Here is a 19,677-nt window from a genome sequence, read left to right on the forward strand (position 1 = left end):
AGCTGAACAGACACTCATGAAAATCGTGTGGGGGCGGGATGGAAGTGGATTGGTTGTCTGAAGCCATTTTTTCAAATTTTCCCGCCTCCAAACCCGCCTCCTCAGGGCTATTAAAATTGAGCCTTAGGACTCAGAATTTAGTAGTTTTAAGCTTTGTGCCATTGTGACTAAAAAACAAGTTAAGATATTCTGGAGTTCTTTGATCCCAAATGTACCTAGCCTTACAGACCAGGAAGATCATAGGTTTGATCTCTGGTCTGTGGGGTTTACAATTACCCTGGACAACCGAAGGAAAAATATTTTAGCCAGGATTCCTGCTCCTAATCAGAATCCAATGCCTCTTGCTGGAAAGAATCTATGTCTGGATGGCAGGTGAAGAAGGATCAGGCTTGATTTTGATTTCCCCCCACCCCAACCCCACCCCACCCCACCCCCCACCACTTCCATCAACATTCATTGTCTAGCCTCATGCTCATACGGAGGATAAACACTAATACGGACTAGTTGGGGTGAATGGCATGTTTCTGTGTTCCAATTTCTATGTAAATCTATGCATGACTACTGGGTGAAGACTACTATCATTGGTGGAACGTTATGCCAGTGTGAAATATTCCTATCAAGACAAGAGGTAAGAAAAGTTTTTGTTTTAAATGTTTTTTTTAATTGCTCTGACCGGCTAACTGTTGTCATAATGAGTGCAGATGCAAACATTTATCAGAGATATCAGTAGTCCTGTAGCTTGATTCACCTGATGGATATGCTTTAGAACATATAATAATGATGCAAAAAATAACAACAAAATACATTTATTTAACGGTATTAGCATACCAAAATGCCACAAGATGCTTCATAGCGGGAATGAATACTGAGCAAAAGGAATCAGCTCCAATGTATAGCGAAGGCACAAAGCTAAATTCCTGCTGGGAATATGGAAGACTCCGCAGATTGTGAGGTGAGCCCAAATATTTTCCATACACATTTAACAAAGAAATAACTTGCATTTATACAGTGCTTTTCATAACCTCAGGACACCCCAAAGCACTTTACAGCCAAAGAAGTATTTTAGAAATGTAGTCACTGTTGTAATTTAGGGAAACACAGCAGCCAATTTACACACAGCAAGGTCCCACAACAGCAATTAGATACTGACCAGATAATCTGTTTTAGTGATGTTAGTTGAGGGATAAATATTGGCCAGGACACTGGGGAGAACTCCCCTGCTCTTCTTCGAATAGTGCCACGGGATCTTTTATGTCTACCTGAGAGAGCAGACAGGGCCTTGGTTTAATGTCTCATTTGAAAGACAGCGTCACCAAAAGTACAACAACAACAACAACAAGTATTTATATAGTGCCTTTAATGTAGTAAAACGTCCCAAGATGCTTCACAGGAGCGTTATAAAACAAAATTTGACACCGAGCCACATGAGATATTAGGGCAGATGGCCAAAAGCTTGGTCAAAGACGAAGGTTTTAAGGAGCATCTTAAAGGGGGAAAGAGAGACAGAGAGTGGAGAGGTTTAGGGTGGGAATTCCAGAGGTTAGGTACTTGCCAGCTGAAGGCACTGCCACCAGTGGTGTTGTGAATTAAATCGTGGATACACAAGAGGCCAGAATTGCAGGAGCGCAGATATCTCAGAGTGTTGTAGGGCCGGAGGAGGTTACAGAGATAGGGAGAGGCGAGGCCATGAAGGGATTTGAAAACATGGATGAGAATTTTAAAATTGAGGTGTTGCTTAACCGGGAGCCAATGTAGGTCAACCAACACAGGAGTGATGGGTGAACGGGACTTTGTGTGAGTTAGCACACGGGCAGCAGAGTTTTGGATGACCACAAGTTTACAGAGGGTAGAACGTGGGAGGCCGGCCAGGAGTGTATTGGAATAGTCAAGTCTAGAAGTAACAAAGGCATGGATGAGGGTTTCAGCAGCAGATGGGTTGAGGCAGTAATGGAGTCGGGCAATGTTCTGGAGGTGGAAATAGGCATTCTTAGCGATGGCGTGGATATATGGTCAGAAACCACCTCAGAGTCAAATTTTTTTTTTATTCGTTCATCGGTTGTGGGCATTGTTTACAAGGCCAGCATTTATTGCCCATCCTTAACTGCCCTTGAGAAGGTGGTGGTGGTGAGCCACCTTCTTGAACCACTGCAGTCCGTATGAAGGTCCTTCCACAGTGCTGTTAGGTAGGAAGTTCCAGGTTTTGACCCAGTGACGATGAAGGAACGGCGATATATTTCCAAGTCAGGATGGTGTGTGACTTGATGGGGAACTTGGAGGTGATGGTGTTCCCATGCGCCTGCTGCCCTTGTACTTTTAGGTGTTGAGGTCATGGGTTTGGAAGGCGCTGTTGAAGAAGCCTTGGCGAGTTGCTGCAGTGCATCTTGTAGATGATATACACTCCAGCCATGGTGCGCCAGTGGTGGAGGGAGTGAATGTTTAAGGTGGTGAATGGGATGCCAATCAAGTGGGCTGCTTTGTTCTGGATTGAGTCGAGCTTCTTGAATATTGTTGGAGTTGCACTCATCAGGCAAGTGGAGAGTATTCCATCACACTCCTGACTTGTAGATGGTGGAAAGGCTTTAGGGGGACAGGAGGTGAGGCACTTGCCGCAGGATACCGAGCCTCTGATCCGCTCTTGTTGCCACAGTATTTATGTGGCTGGTCCAGTCAAGTTTCTGGTCAATGGTGATCCCCCCAGGATGCTGATGGTGGGGGATTCAGCGATCGTAATGCTGTTGGTTGTCAAGGGGGTGGATAGACTCTCTCTTGTTGGAGATAGTCATTGCCTGGCACTTGTGTGGCGCGAATGTTACTTGATACTTATCAGCCCAAGCCTGGATGTTGTCCAGGTCTTGCTGCATGCGGACATGAATTGCTTCATTATCTGAGGAGTTGCGAATGGAACTGAACACTGTGCAGTCATCAGCGAACATCCCCACTTCTGACCTTATGATGGAGGGAAGGTCATTGATGAAGCAGCTGAAGATGGTTGGGCCTAGGACACTGCCCTGAAGAACTCCTGCAGCGATGTCCTGGGGCTGTGATGATTGACCTTCAACCACCACTACCGCCTTCCTTTGTGCTAGGTAAGACTCCAGCCAGTGGAGCATTTTTCCCCCAATTCCCATTGACTTTAGTTTTACTTAGGCTCTTTGATGCCACACTCGGTCAAATGCTGCCTTGATGTCAAGGGCAGTCACTCTCACCTCACCTCTGGAATTCAGCTCTTTTGTCCATGTTTACACCAAGGCTGTAATGAGGTCTGGTACCGAGTGGTGCTGGCGGAACCCAAACTGAGCATCAGTGAGCAGGTTATTGGTGAGTAAGTGCCGCCTGATAGCACTGTCGACGACACCTTCCATCACTTTGCTAATGATTGAGAGTAAACTGATGGGGCAGTAATTGGTTGGATTGGATTTGTCCTGCCTTTTGTGGACACCCTGGTTGCGAACAGTCTGGTTCAGCCTCAGACAGTTGCCAGGGAGAGGGATGTATACAGTGGCTAGGGGTTGTACAGTACTGCACTGCAGTGTCAGCCTAGAATTTTGTGCTCAATCTCTGGAGTGTGACTTGAACCCACAACCTTCTGACTCAAGCGAGAGTGCTACCACTGAGCCAATGTGGATACCTTTTATCTACAATAAAATGCCAAAATTCTACACTGCACTGATATTAGCAACCAATTCCTAATACAATATATTTGTCTTTGATTTCTCTTTTTCATTCACTCATGTTACTGATCTCATCAAATAACGCATTCACCCCAAGGTGGCGCACTCCTATGGCAAATAACTCCACCAACAGGCATGGTTGAAAACTGGCAAAAATAATCCCAACTGTGGCTAACAGATGCCAGGCAGCCCCAGGGCTCCATTCTAAGATGTGATGCAATATTTCTGCTCAGCTATGAATAGTTTCTACCACAATCCAAATTGAAACTGGACCTTTAAATAGTTGCTTGTTCCATATGATCCAATCTATGTGAACATACTAGTTTGATGCACTTTAGTGTGACACTTCTACACCTCTACTATATAAAACTGTCCCAGGAAGCCACAGAATTAGCAAGAAATCAACCTAGCACCCAAGAATCAAATAACTGTGTGAGGTACACTAAATCTTCTCTGCTTTAGGAAGTTGTCAAATAGATGAGAACTGATGAGTGCATTGTAGTTTTTGTATAGTTTTAAGAACATAAGAAACTGGAGAAGAGGGAGGACATTTAGCCCTTCGGGCCTGCTCTGCCATTCAATAAGACCATGGCTGATCTTCTACCTCAACTCTACCTTCCCGCACTATCCCCAATCCCTTGATATCTAAGAATCTATCGATGTCAGTCTTGAATATACTCAACAACGGAGCATCCACAGCTCCCTGGTATAGAGAATTCCAAAGATTCCCAACCTTTTGAGTGAAGAAATTTCTTCTTATCTCAGTTGTAAATGGCCGATCCCTTATTCTGAAACTGGGGGGGGATTTTAACTCAGGTGCGGGATGGTGTTGTGTTATCCGAATTTCGTGTTTCCCACACGAATCTAAATGGATGTGGGAGATTGATGCAATTTTATCTTAAGTGGCCAATTGATTTCCAACGTGTGAGAAGCCTTTGCAAATGGGTTTTCCATGACTGAAAGTTCCCTCCAATTATGTCACATTGCTGCTTCATTTAAGGTCCACAGCAAGCCTTGCTTCTTCTGCAGACTGCCAAGCTTCTTGACTGTGCAGTGTGAGGGAGCTGCAGCAAAAATGTCATCACTTCGTTAATGTACATAAAATTTCTGATGGCAAATGTTGCAGTTGTATCGTCTGACATTTTGCTCGTGGGACTTCCACATTGAGGGCTTAGGCATACTTGCAACTGTCAGTATGGTGGTCAGAGTGCTAGGAATCCTCTGGTTCTTGGCCATTGTCAATGCTCTGGTAAGAAGCTGCAAGGCAAAAGTGTTTGTTTGACTAGGTTAAGCAAATCTGGCCGGGATGAGTGCATTCCTTGCATCCCGGGCAGCAATGTTCTCGCTTAATGCTGCCGCTGATTGATGGGCCTCTGCAGGATGTTCGTTTTCGCCCTCCTCCTCCTCCTCATCTGAGGAGGATATGTGAGGAGCCACTTGGTCCTCAGGAGTCTGCAAGCCACGACGCTGGGCCATGTTGTGAAGTGCACAGCAAACCACGACGATTCTGGAGACCCTGGCTGCTGAGTACTGCAGGGCTCCACCTGATCTATCCAGGCATCTGAAGCGCATCTTCAGCAAACCAATGGTTTGCTCAATAATGGATCTGGAGGAAATGTGGCTGGAGTTGTAGCGCTCCTCAGCTTCGTTGGCTGGCCTCCTCAACGGCGTCATTAGCCATGTCCTCAGGGGATAGCCCTTGCCTCCAAGTAGCCATCCGTTAGGTTGGTCTGGCAGACTGAATAGTGGAGGCACACTAGACTGGCGCAGTGTGAAGGAGTCATGGCAACTGCCAGGGCACATGGCACAAACATGCTAAATTTCCTTCTTGTGGTCACACACCAGCTGAACGGTGAGGGAATGGAAGCCCTTGCGATTGACAAAAATACCTGGATTGCGATGGGGTGCCCTAAGAGCACTCTGGAGGGGGAGGGTGAGCAGCCAGTTGTCGTGGTGCATATAGGTACCAATGATACAGGTAAAAACCGGGACTTGGTCCTAAAAGCTGAATATAGGGAGTTAAGAGGTAAATTAAAAAATAGGACCTCAAAGGTAGTAATCTCAGGATTGCTACCAGTGCCATGTGCTAGTCAGAGTAGAAATAGAAGGATATTTCAGATGAATACGTGGCAAGAGGAATGGTGCAAGGGGGAGGGATTCAAATTCCTGGGACATTGGAACCAGTTCTGGGGGAGGTGGGGCCAGTACAAACTGGACTGTTTGCACCTGGGCAGGACCGGGACCGATGTCCTAGGGGGAGTGTTTGCTAGTGCTGTTGGGGAGGGTTTAAACTAAAATGGCAGGGGGTTGGGAACCTGTGCATGGAGACAGAGGAATGGGAAATAAGGATAGAAGCAAAAGACAGGAAGGAGAAAAGCAAAAGTGGCAGGCAGAGAAGTCAAGGGATTAAATCAAACATGGCCACAGTAAATAATAGTTCTAAAAGGTCTAAGAGTGTTTAAAAAAACAAGCCTGAAGGCTTTGTGTCTTAATACGAGGAGCATTCATAATAAGGTTGATGAATTAGCTGCGCAAATAGATGTAAATGGATATGATATGATTGGGATTACGGAAACATGGCTCCAGGGTGACCAAGGCTGGGAACTCAACATCCAGGGGTATTCAATATTCAGGAAAGACAGGCAAAAAGGAAAAGGAGGTGGGGTAGCATTGCTGGCTAAAGAGGAGATTAACACAATAGTAAGGAAGGATATTAGCTCTGATGATGTGGAATCTGTATGGGTAGAGCCGAGAAATACCAAGGGGCAGAAAACGTTAGTGGAAGTTGTATACAGACCCCCAAACAGCAATGCCGAGGTTGGAGATGGCATTAAATGGGAATTTAGAGATGCATGCAATAAGGGCACAGCAGTTATCATGGGTGACTTTAATCTACATATAGATTGGGCTAACCAAATTAGTAACAATACCGTGGAGGAGGAATTCCTGGAGTGTATATGGGATGGTTTCCTGGACCAATATGTCGAGGAACCAACCAGAGATCAGGCCATCTTAGACTGGGTATTATGTAATGAGAAAGGATTAATTAGCAATCTTGTTGTGCAAGGCCCCTTGGGGCGGAGCGATCATAATATGATAGAATTCTTCATTAAGATGGAGAGTGAAGTATTTGACTCAGAGACTAGGGTCCTGAATTTGAATAAAGGAAACTACGATGGTATGAGGCGCGAGTTGGGTAGGATTGATTGGGGAATGTTACTTAAAGGGTTGATGGTGGATAGGCAATGGCAAACATTTAAAGATCGCATGGATGAACTACAGAATTTGTTCATCCCTGTTTGGCATAAAATAAAACAAAAAAGGTGACTCAACCGTGGCTAACAAAGGAAATTAGGGATAGCATAAGATCCAAGGAGAGGACATATAAATTGGCCAGAAAAAGCAGCAAACCAAAGAATGAAGAGCAGTTTATGATTCAGCAAAGGAGGACAAAGGGATTAATTAAGAGGGGGTAAATAGAGTATGAGAGTAAGCTTCCAGGGAACATAAAAACTGACTGTAAAAGCTTCTATAGATATGTGAAGAGAAAAAGATTGGTGAAGTCAAGTGTAGGTCCCTTGCAGTCAGGATCAGGGGAATTTATAATGGGGAACAAAGAAATGGCAGACCAATTAAATACATACTTTGGTTCTGTCGTCACAAAGGAGGACACAAATAACCTCCCAGAGATGTCGGGGAACATAGGGTCTAATGAGAGGGAGGAACTGAATGAAATCAGTATTTGTAGGGAAATGGTGTTAAGGAAATTGATGGGATTGAAGGCTGATAAATCCCCAGGGCCTGATAATCTACATCCTAGTGTACTTAAGGAAGTGGCCCTAGAAATAGTAGATGCATTGCTGGTCATCTTCCAAGATTCTATAGATTCTGGAACAGTTCCCATGGATTGGAGGGTAGCTAATGTTACCCCACTATTTAAAAAAGGTGGTAGAGAGAAAACGGGGAATTATACCACCTGACATTGGTAGTGGGGAAAATGCTAGAGTCCATTATAAAAGATGTAGGCCTAAAAATTGGGGGGCTGCGCCACCAGTCAGCACCCAAAGAGGGCACTTAGTTGGTTCAGCGCCACTGGCCACGCCTCCCGCGAAATTTAGCAGGGCGCTAATGGTGGCGTTAGCCTGTAGCGCTGCGCCGCCACCGATGACGTCATCGGTGTGCGCAGCGCCCCGCTGCCGCCCCGATCGCGAAATTTGGTAGCGCCCCCCACTGTAACGCTGGTCGCAATTTGCGACCGGTTCAGGGGGGCCTACTTGCAGCGGTAGAGGCGCGGAGGTGCGGGGCGGCCATTTTTTTTGCTGGCCGCCTGCCAGCACCTCTTCGCGCAGCCGTCCCCGGCCTCCTAAGCCCACCCCCCGCGTTGTGCCAGCTGTCTCACAAGAGCCCGGCACTTCTCCTCGGTGCCGGGCTCTTTTGCCGGCACTCGCGATCTCTGATCGCGCTGCAGCAGGCCCCTCCCCTTTAAGAAGGGGAGGAAGGCCTGCAGTACCGCAGCGCACCATGCCGCAGCATGTGGCGCTGCGGCACGTTACGCTGTGATTTTCAGTTGCCGCGCCCCAAGAGGGATGCGGAGCGCCTCGAGCAGTGCCCCGCTTCGTTTGGGGCGCTGAAACTGAATTTCCGGGTGGTGCTCATGGCACCTTCCGGGGCGGTACTTCTGGCGCCCAGGCGAGACTGGCGCCCCAAATGGGGCGCCACCGAATTTCTAGGCCGTAATATCAGAGCACTTGGAAAACAGTGACACAATCGGACAAAGTCAACATGGATTTACAAAAGGTAAATCGTGCTTGACTAATCTACTGGAAATTTTTGAGGATGTAACTGGTAGAATAGATAAGGGAAAACCAGTGGATGTGGTGTATTTGGACTTTCAGAAGGCTTTCGATAAGGTCCCGCATAAGAGATTAGCGTGTAAAGTTAAAGCACATGGGATTGGGGGCAAGGTACTGACTTGGATAGAGAACTGGCTGGCAGACAGGAAGCAAAGACTTGGAATAAACAGCTCTTTTTCCCAGTGGCAGGTAGTGACTAGTGGGGTACCGCAGGGATCGGTGCTAGGACCCCAGTTATTCACAATATATATTAATGATCTAGACGAGGGAACTAGATGTAATATCTCCAAGTTTGCAGATGACACAAAGCTGGGTGGGCGTGTGTGCTGTGAGGAGGATGCCGAGAAACTCCAGTATGATTTGGACAGGTTGGGTGATTGGGCAGATGTATGGCAGATGCAGAATAATGTGGATACATGTGAGGTTATCCACTTTGGTGGCAAAAACAGGAAGGCAGATTATTATCTGAACGGCAATAGATTGGGAGAAGGGGAAGTGCCACGAGACCTGGGTGTCCTTGTGCACCTGTCGCTGAAGGTAAGCATGCAGGTGCAGCAGGCGGTTAAGGAGGCAAATGGTATGTTGGCCTTCGTAGCGAGAGGATTCGAGTACAGGAACAAGGATGTCTTGCTGCAGTTGTACAGGGCTTTGCTGAGACCACACCTTGAGTATTGTGTGCAGTTTTGGTCGCCTTACCTGAGGAAGGATGTTCTTGCCGTGGAGGGAGTGCAGCGAAGATTCACCAGACTGATACCTGGGATGGCAGGAATGACGTATGAGGAGAGATTGGGTCGATTGGGCTTATACTCGCTGGAGTTTAGAAGAATGAGAGGGGATCTCATTGAAACTTATAAAATTCTAACAGGACTAGACAGATTAGATGCAGGAAGGATGTTCCTGATGGCGGGGGAGTCCAGAACCAGGGGTCACAGTCTAAAGATAAGGGGTAAGCCATTTAGGACTGAGATGAGGAGGGATTTCTTCACCCAGAGAGTGGTGAACCTGTGGAATTCTCTACCACAGAAGGCAGTTGAGGCCAATTCATTAAATTTTATCAAGAAGGAGTTAGATATATTTCTTAAGGCTAAAGGGAATCAAGGGATATGGGGAGAAGGCAGGGACAGGGTACTGAGTTTGGATGATCAGCCATGATCTCATTGAATGGTGGAGCAGGCTTGAGGGGCCAAATGGCCTACTCCTGCTCCTATCTTCTATGTTTCTATGTGTGCAGTCAACGACACCCTGCACCAATGGAAAGCCTGCCACATTAGCTAATCCAACCGCTCGCGCCGTGACACTTGCCCAATCCTTGGAGAAATGGATGTGATTGTGCGCAAGGTCAAAGAGGGCATCAGTTACCTGCGTGATGCAAGTGTGTGCGGCCGCCTGGGAGATGCCGTTGATGTCTGCTGCTGATCCCTGGAATGAGCCTGATGCAAAAAAGTTGAGTGCGGTGGTGACTTTGATGGCCACTGGTAATGCGTGTCCACCTGGTCCTCTGGGCAGCAGGTCTTGCTGTAGCATTGCGCAGATGTCAGTCACTACGTCTCGCGAAAGTCGGAGCCGCCTTTGGCACTGCTGCTCAGACATGTTGAGATAGCTGACCCTGTGTCTGTAGACCCTGTTTGGGGGGTATCTCCTGCGCCGACGGGCTTCCAGGCACTGGCCCCTTCTGGCCTGTGCAGCCTCAGGTGGGTGAGCAGCAGCCTGGCACTCCTGCTGCTGCTGCTGTTGTTCCTGGTTCTGCTGGTGCCGCTGCTGGTGCTCGAGCTCCTCTAATGCCCAGATGGGAAGGAAATAGATGGCTCCCATGCTTCTGGTATATGCCTCCGTTGAGGAAGCGCTGAGTGAAGGTGGCGAGAGGGGTTTCCCAGGAGGTCACACTAGAGATGGGTGTCAGGCTCCAAACTTCCACAGGTGTGGTTAAGCCTTCTAAAAGTTGCCCCAGGCCTGAGACCACTAAGTCCTGCCACCTGCAAATGATGGCTGATCAAATCTCCTCTTTAATGGTTGACCTGCAGTTGATAGTCAGCAATTCAATAGTGCTCCCGCCAGGTTTCACATTCGTGTTTCCCACCATGCTTGTTTTACGTGGGAAAAGGGTTAAATTTGCAAGGGCCTGTAAAATAGGATTATAGAGGCCATTTAGTGGTTATTAAGGGCCTTAAAGACCAGTCCCGCCTGTTGGATGCGGGACGGAGTCGGGACCATCAGACACGCCCGAGTTAAAATTGCTCGGAGTCGGGAACCAGGTCGGGGGGGGGGCGGGGGTCCCGCCCGCCCGCCAGTTTTTGCAATTTTAACCCCCCGCACGCCTCCAAGCCCGACTCCACGGTTCAGTGAAAATCAAGCCCCATGACTCCTAGTTCTAAACTCCCCAGCCTGGTGAAACATGCTCCCTGCATCTACCCTGTCAAGCCCCTTAAGAATGTTATATATTTCAATGAGATCACCTCTCATTCTTCTAAACTCTAGAGAATATAGGACTAGTCTACTCAATCTCTCCTCCTACCATAATCCCCTCATCCCTGGAATCAGTCTAGTAAACCTACATTGCACTCCCTCTAAGGCAAGTATATCCTTCCTTGGGTAAGGAGACCAAAACTATAAACAGCACTTCAGGTGTGGTCTCACCAAGGCCCTATATAATTGTAGTAAGACATCTTTACCCTTATACTCCAATCCCTTTGTAATAAAGACTATCATACCTTTGCTTTCCTAATTGCTTTCTGTACCTACATGCTACTTTTCTGTGATTCGTGTACAATGACACCCAGATCCCTTTGAACACCAACATTTCCCAGTCTCTCACCATTTATAAAATATTCAGCTTTTCTATTTTTCCTACAAAAGTGGATAACTTCATACTTCTCCACATTATATTCCATCTGCCATGTCCTTGCCCAATCACTTAGCCTGTCTTAGTCCCTTTGCAGCCTCCTTGCGTCCTCCTCACAGCTTACTTTTCCACTTAACTTAGTATTATCAACAAACTTGGATACAGTACACTCAGTCCCCTCATCTAAGTCATTGATATAGATTGTAAATAGCTGAGGTCCAAGCACTGATCCTTGCGGTACCCCATTAGTTGCAGCCTGCCAACTCAAAAAATGGCCCATTTATCCCTACTCTCATACAATAGCAAAATACCGCGGATGCTGGCAATCTGAAATAACAGAAAATGCTGGAAAAACTCAGCAGGCCAGGCAGCATCTGTAGAGGGAGAAACGTTAACTTTGTTTCTCTCTCCACGGATGCTGCCTGGCCTGCTGAGTTTTTCCAGCATTTTCTTTTGTTATCCCTACTCTCTGTTTTCTGTCCATTAGCCAATCCTCAATATATGCTAATATATTACCCCCAATCCCATGAGTCCTAATTTTGTGTAATAACCTCTTGTGTGGCACCTTATCGAATGCTTTTTGTAAATCCAAATACACTACATTCACTGGTTCCCCCTTATCCACCCTGCTAGTTACCTTAAAAAGCTCTAACAGATTTGGCAAACAGGATTCCCCTTTCATAAATCCATATTGACTCTGCTCAATCATATTATGATTTTCTAAGTGCCCTGTTATCACATCCCTAAAAATAGAATGTAGCATTTCCCCTACTAATGATGTCAGTTTTAACTCTTAGCATGCTGCAGGCATTTCCTTTTGTGGTCAGTTCTTCCTGCTGCTGCCAACTATTTTACTTGTCTATCAGAAGCATGAAAAATGTATTAAATATTTACACACAAACTTGTCAGTCTTGAATTCTTTGTTATTTGACTTGTTGAAGATCTGGCCTTATTAGCCACTTTTTAGTTTGTTAAATCACAAATTCTCTAAAGTTGCTCTCGCTTCCAAAACGGACACTATGAGCTGGAAGGCAGAAAAAATGTTTAATATAGTAAAGTTAAAAAAAGGTTAAGATGGGTAAAATTACATAGAATAAAGAAACTAAACTAAAGTTAATATTAAAGATAGGTGAGAAAACAGGGAAGAAAAAATGGCAGGAAAAAGTGGATTACAGGATGGGCGCAGGTAGTTTTTTTTAATGAAAATGTTATTTTGGTAGTTAATATCGCAGTATTACAGTTCTTCCAGATGTTTTAGAACCGTTACATTTTGTCTCAATGTTCTAGTGAAGCGACTTGGGCATTTTTACTCTGTTAAAGACGCTATATAAACGCAAGACGCTGTATGCAAGTTGTTAACTGCTGTAATATTGGTGAAATGCTGAACAATTACAAAACCCATTCACCTAGAGCGACAGGAGTTACCTGAATCTGTCGACAGTATAAGGGCTAATTCAAAACACAATGTTAAGGCAGGAAAGCCTTGAAATTTGAACTACTGTACCTTTACTGTGATCAATCCTAATTAGGGTTATCCTACATCCTAGTGGAGGAGAAACGTAGTGCACACCACTAACCAGGCAGCGGCGTTATTTCATAAACAACATTAAAGATACTGTTAACATAATTACTATACAGAATTAACATTTTATTCCTGGAATAATTCTGGTTCTGTCGTTCCCACCATTATGCATTTCAGAATGCCGTTATATCTACCTGGCATTCAAGAATCTCTTTACTTGAAATGCACGATTATTTTTGTACAGGACTTCAAAGACGTGCAATTTGTACACGTGTATTGTTATTCCGAATGTCCTTCTCGACTAATCGATTTACTTTTTGCAAATAACGGAAGTTGTAAAAGTTACAGCCATTTTTCAAATATTTTCTAAAATACCACATTACGCCCACTCACGAACACTGCCCTCTACAACCGAACTTAATGGCTTTTATTCTCAAGATGCACGCGGGATCAAATTATCTCGTGCAACCCTGCCATTGGTCGCGCGTCTCCGGGCGCCGTTCTCTTTCGAACGTTGCAAAGTGGGAGTCCCGCTTTGTTTGGTTGTTGCCGCTGTCAATCACACGCTATTGTTCCCCGCCTGGTCTCCGTTTCCAGGCTGCGTTGCAGCGTGCAATGCGTGTGTGCGGATTGTAGATGTAGAGCCTCGCCTCCTTACAGTTCTCACACACATTCATCAAGGTCCGGAAGCGGCAGGGCATTGGAGAATATAGTAACCAGCCTGTGCTGCTACTACTACCACCACCACCCAAAAACAAATTCTGATCATAACCGTTTTAACTTCTTGTTTTCCATGAGTGGAGAAAGAAGACGGAATAAGTTTTTATTATAAACATTTCCATTTTAAAAATTGCAAAAAAAAAGAATTTGGTGAATAAAACGCAGTGAATTGAAGTAAAAGGAAAACGCGAGACAGGGGGAAAGATGGCAGCGAACAGTACGACATTCGCCAGCAAAACGAAAAGCAAGAAGAAACATTTTGTGGCTCAGAAAGTGAAGCTGTTCCGAGCTAGCGACCCATTGCTCAGCGTCTTTATGTGGGGAGTCAATCACTCGGTAAGTCTGTTTTAAAAACGTCATGAAATGCGTTAACTGCTGCGGAGAACTTGTGCAGGAAATCACATCAGCCGGATTTTCTTGGACAGGTTACTATTTTTCTGCGTATAGATTTTACTTCGTGTGATGCACCAAAGCTAAGCGACATAGATTTTTTAAAGCTCTTTTCAAATCGTTTGCTGTGAATGTGCCTGAGCAACGTTACAGCGTTAGCAGATGTGACACTTCAAGATAAATATCAGTGCCCTGCACCATTCTGTTTTAGGCGATTCTGTGAAATGACAGCCCCTTTTTTATAAATGTTTCACTTGATAAATAAAAGCAACGTTTGTCTTTTGGTAAACGTGCTTCGTATTATGATGTGAGTGAGCTGAGGTATTTGGCCCAGGGCCTGCACCCTGTTCATGTGACACCTAGCGGTTTTTAAGACCAAAGGCGACGGCCTGGAAACCCCTCAGTGTCAACTTGGTGTCTGATTGTGACGTAATTGTGATTGACGGCTCGGTTGACCAATTGGACGATCGATCCTGAGCTCAATGCGATTCCTAAAAGGAAAGCCCAATGCGAAGGGGGCGGGGCTGAGAACTGCAGTTTAAAAAAAAATGTGCAGCGGCTTGGGAAATGACAGCTGCATTGAATCCTGTTTGCCTGTCTTGGTCAACTCAGGGTAACCCCAAAATTATATGTCTGAGAATGACCATCTAAGCAAATACGCCGACTGCTGTGCCTCTCGGCTGTCGCATCGCCGTCATGGCTCATACTCGCGTTCTGACCTCCAGTTTTGCATGTCAGCATTATATGTTGTGGAGTGTCAAGGTGAGAGGCTCATTCATTGATCTACAATGTTCTGCCATTAGAACTTGTGGGTGTGCAACATCACCTCCTCACTTGTGTTCAAAGCAGGGTTGTTGCCGAACACACAGTTTTCGGTTCTGATCGAATGTCAGGTCAAGCTATCGAAACTGTGCCAGTCCACAGTAGTCTGGACTTTGTGTGCCAACATACTATACCACAATTTTAGTACGTGTGCATCAACATAACCAATTCCTCATCTCAGCCAAAGATGAAAGGTGCTTCCTCCATCTGGAGGAAGAAAAATTGGTACCCAGTTTATTCAGGTTTCTCTTCCACACTGATGGCATTAGAAGAGGCTTGGATGTTAGATGCTTGTACCAACTCTGAGCAGTTAAGGGCACAAAATACATCTTAAATGGGTTATAACAAACCAGCTCTAGCATGTTCAAACAATTATAAGTACTACTAATAGGGCTGTCTGAGCATTGCTTTGGAGCCTGAATCATAGTTACCGAGATTTGCCATGGCTCTGAGGTCCTGGGTGGACATTTGCATCCTGTTGCTCCATCTCACTGGCTTGTTGCCACTACTGCTTGATTGGGGTGGCGGGTGAGGGTGGCTGACATTAACTGCCTACTGATGCTGCTCAGTTGTTACTGGTTCCCCACAAAGTTAAACTTTTAAGTCTGTTTGGTTTTGCAGTCTGGACCCTGGTGGGCTTTAATCTTGCGTACATAAAACTTTATTATAGTGAAACGTGACTGTTTTATTTGGAACAACAACATTAACTCTAACATTCTGCAGTTTGTTTTAGTACATCATGGTTATTGGGCTGTAATTCTCTTCTTATGTGGACTTTCATTCCTTCCCCTTTCTCCCCTCTTCTGCATTGTGTATTGAGAGTTCTTCATGTCAGCTATGAAATTAAATGTAGCAATAAGGGAAAGTGAATTGTTGGGCTTCCATGCATTACCACGGCTCCGTCAAGTGGCATTGACAGTACCTGTGGAACTGTGCCATGCTGTGTAGCCTTCCTTCCCTGTATTTGGGGGGAATGTCTGTGTTGAGGAGGCACATTTTCAAAATAAAACTGCATGCTTATCTTTTACATAAGTCCATTTTTGGAAGTACTGTATCCCAAACATTTTGATATAGTATTGTAGAAAATACTCCAGTTTTTCATTTATAATTAATAGATCATCATTCATTTAAATTGTGGTATTCAAAATATTTAATCTTGCAGTAATTCTCAGGATTTTGATTGGAACACAGATTAATTTTGCAATTTAACTTTCTTGTAGTTACACTGATGTTGGAGTTGAACTGTGGACATGTTTTGGGTTCATTCTGCTCCTATCTTTGTGAAAACAATAGGTCATCTTTATGATATAATATTAGAAGAAGGCTAGTGGGATGAAGGTTGGCAGTTGCAGGAGTGTGACTTTTGTTTATTTTTGTAAACAAATAAGGATTGTAGAGATAAGCACCAAAAGCAATGGACATTGAAAATAATGGAGATTCTCTGCAGCAGACAGCTGGGGATGTGTTCTAAAATTGTATGGATTGTATGGTATTCTTGACGTGGGGGGCCCAAGCTCAATGAATGCATGCCAGCGCACCTTGCTAAAACAATTTGGGGAAACCCTTTTGACTAGATTTCCATACTCCCGTAGTCTCTGCTTTGTGGTTCCGAAGGAAATGGTCTTCTATTGCTTACAGATATCATTTACTAAAGACTCTGCATTTCACGGGTTCCAGTAGTTTCCTGAACTGCAAGAGAGATGGGGTGGGGGGTGTGTCGTGTGAAAGTAATCTTAGCAGCAGGATTGTGTTACAGGCTTCAACTCTGGATTTACTTAGAATAGAATCATAGAATGGTTACCGCACAGAAAGAGGCCTGTCAAGCCCATGCTGGCTCGCTGCAGGAGCACTTCAGCTAGTCCCACTCCCCCGCCCTTTCCCCGTAGCCCTGCAAATTTTTTCTCCTCCGGAACTTATCCAATTCTCTTTTGAAAGCCATGATTGAGTCTGCCTCCACCACCCTTTCAGGCAGTGCATTCCAGATCATAACCACTTGCTGCGTAAATAAGTTTTCCCTCATGTCGCCCTTGGTTCTTTTGCCAATTACCTTAAATCTGTGTCCTCTGGTTCTCAAACCTTCTGCCAATGGGAACATTTTCTCTCTCTCTACTCTGTCTAGACCCCTCATGATTTTGAACACCTCTATTAAATCTCCTCACAACCTTCTGCCACGTGTCCACCCATTTCACCAGCCTGTCTATGTCTTCTTGAAGTCTATCACTATCCTGTTCACTATACCTCCAAGTTTGGTGTCACCTGCAAATTTTGAAATTGTGCCCTGTATTCTATATATGTTCATAAAGGTCAAATACTGAATATAAACACCTTCTGATTCAGTGGCGAATTAGAGGTATGCATCGAACCTTTCAATTCAGATTATTCTCCAGAATACATTTCTGGGGTTGGAGAACAGTGGTAAAGATGTTCATTTTTCATCATCATGATGTTGAAGAAAGAGTCCCGCATTGGACTCATCAGTCACCTGCAAACTAATTTTTAATGTGGAAGCAAGTCATCCTCGGTTCCGAGGGACTGCCTAAGAGAGAGATGGGGGAAAGAGATGGGGCATGTAATTGGAGTAGAACACCTCTGATGTAAAGCTAGCAAAAGACTGGTACGATGGGTCAAATGGTCTCCTACTGTGCTGAAATTTCTATGTATCTGTGTTGCACAAAAGCCGTGCAGTGCTATGGTGATAACTTTTTTGATACTATTTATATCTGTGTCACAATGTTTCAAAAATATGTTTGCTAAAAGGCAGTCTTACTGCATAATTGTATAAATTTGTTGCTGTTACTGACTATGTGATGCGCTATCAATTACTCATAAAAGACTGAGAGTTAAGAGAGTAACTAAAGGCTTTTATTAACAAAAGAATGAAGGTCTGCCTCGAGTGGTCGACCGGTCCAGAATACAAAGGGCTGGGGAGCAGTCACCTTTATACTAGGACTTGTGGGAGGAGTCAGCCGAGGCATGTCCAGGCATGTACACAGTGGAATACAAACAGTGGTTTACCACATTCACCCCTTGTTTAAAATTGAGTCCGGCGGGGTGAAGTGTATTAAAAGTTAGTGTATTGGAGTCTCTCCGGAGGTCTTGTCTGCCGCTGTGATCGGCGTGGCGACGGCAGGGGTAGTGGAGCTTCCAGCGTCGAGTCCTGCGTAGGCTGTGGCACAGGCGTGTCGTCCTCGTAGATGTCGAGCGGGTCGCGGGGCCCAGGCCTGCCGTCTGCTGGGGCTGGGTATCGGGTCGTGGGGGGGGGGGTGGTAGTGAGTAGTGGGTTACTGCGGCCCCCGAGGGTGCAAGGTCTCTTATGGAGACTGTGTCCTCCCGCCCGTCCGGGTATGCAATGTAAGCATACTGGGGGTTGGCGTGGAGGAGGTCGACCCTCTCGACCAGGGGGTCCGTTTTATGGGTCCTCACGTGTCTTCTCAGTAGGACCGGCCCTGGGGACGTCAGCCATGGCGGTAGCGATGTCCCCGATGTGGACTTCCTTGGGAAGACAAACATTTTCTCATGAGGGGTGGCGTTAGTGGCAGTGCAGAGCAGTGACCGAATAGAGTGGAGCGCATCGGGGAGCACATCCTGCCAGCGGGAGGTTGGAAGGCCCCTAGACTTTAAGGCTAGCAGGGCGGCCTTCCAAACTGTCGCATTTTCTCTTTCCACCTGTCCGTTCCCCCGGGGGTTGTAACTGGTGGTCCTGCTTGTGGCAATACCCCTAGTTAGCAGGTACTGATGGAGTTCGTCGCTCATAAACGATGAGCCCCGGTCGCTATGGATATAGCTGGGGAAACTGAACAGGGTGAAGAGGTCGTTCAGACATTTAATGACCGTGGCACTGGTCATGTCCGGGCAGGGGATGGCGAACGGGAAACGGGAGTACTCATCAATAATATTGAGGAAGTACACATTGCGGTCGGAGGAGGGGAGAGGCCCTTTAAAATCAACGCTCAGGCGCTCGAAGGGGCGAGTGGCTTTTATCAGGTGGGCCCTGTCTGGTCTATAAAAGTGCGGTTTGCACTCAGCGCAGACTTGGCAGTTCCTGGTCATGGTCCTGACCTCCTCAATAGAGTAAGGCAGGTTGCGGGCCTTGATGAAGTGGAAGAACCTGGTGACCCCCGGGTGGCAGAGGTCATTGTGGAGGGCCCGCAGTCTATCGATCTGCGCGCTGGCGCAGGTGCCACGCGATAGCGCATCCGGGGGTTCATTGAGCTTCCCGGGCCGGTACAAGATCTCGTAATTGTAGGTGGAAAGTTCGATTCTCCACCTCAAGATCTTGTCATTTTTGATTTTGCCCCTCTGCTTGTTGTTAAACATAAAAGCAACTGAACGCTGGTCAGTGAGCAGGGTAAATCGTTTTCCGGCCAGGTAGTGCCTCCAATGACGCACAGCCTCCACAATCGCCTGGGCCTCCTTCTCAACAGCGGAGTGTCTGGTCTCCGGGCCTTGGAGGGTTCGTGAAAAGAAGGCCACGGGTCTCCCCGCCTGATTGAGGGTAGCGGCCAGGGCAAAGTCGGACGCGTCGCTTTCCACCTGGAAGGGGATGGATTCGTCCACTGCGTGCATGGTGGCTTTGGCAATGTCCTCCTTGATACGGTGGAAGGCTAAGCGGGCCTCTGCCGTCAAGGGAAAAGAGGTGGACTTGATCAGCGGACGGGCCTTGTCCGCATAGTAGGGGACCCACTGGGCGTAATAGGAGAAAAACCCTAGGCACCTCTTCAGGGCCTTGAGGCAGTGGGAGTTCCATAAGGGGACGCATCCGGTCGGGGTCGGGGCCGATGACTCCGTGTTCCACAACACAGCCAAGGATGGCGAGGCGGTTTGTGCGGAATATGCACTTCTCCTTGTTATATGTCAGGT

General features: G+C 46.2%; 1 protein-coding gene across 1 annotated transcript in view; it reads left to right on the plus strand.

The window, feature by feature from the left end:
- The first annotated feature begins 13,427 nt into the window (after positions 1-13,427).
- Positions 13,428-19,677, plus strand: part of pip4k2aa (phosphatidylinositol-5-phosphate 4-kinase, type II, alpha a) — a 253,172-nt gene continuing 246,922 nt past the window's right edge. The window contains exon 1 of the mRNA XM_085987778.1: positions 13,428-13,941. Within this exon, the coding sequence (XP_085843904.1) occupies positions 13,810-13,941 (132 nt within the window). The 5' untranslated portion in view covers positions 13,428-13,809. The remainder of the gene's footprint in view (positions 13,942-19,677) is intronic.

The sequence above is a fragment of the Somniosus microcephalus genome, chromosome 5 (genome assembly GCF_052327205.1).
Source record: "Somniosus microcephalus isolate GS21.2 chromosome 5, FLI_Smic_1.0, whole genome shotgun sequence".
Classification (NCBI taxonomy): domain Eukaryota; kingdom Metazoa; phylum Chordata; class Chondrichthyes; order Squaliformes; family Somniosidae; genus Somniosus; species Somniosus microcephalus.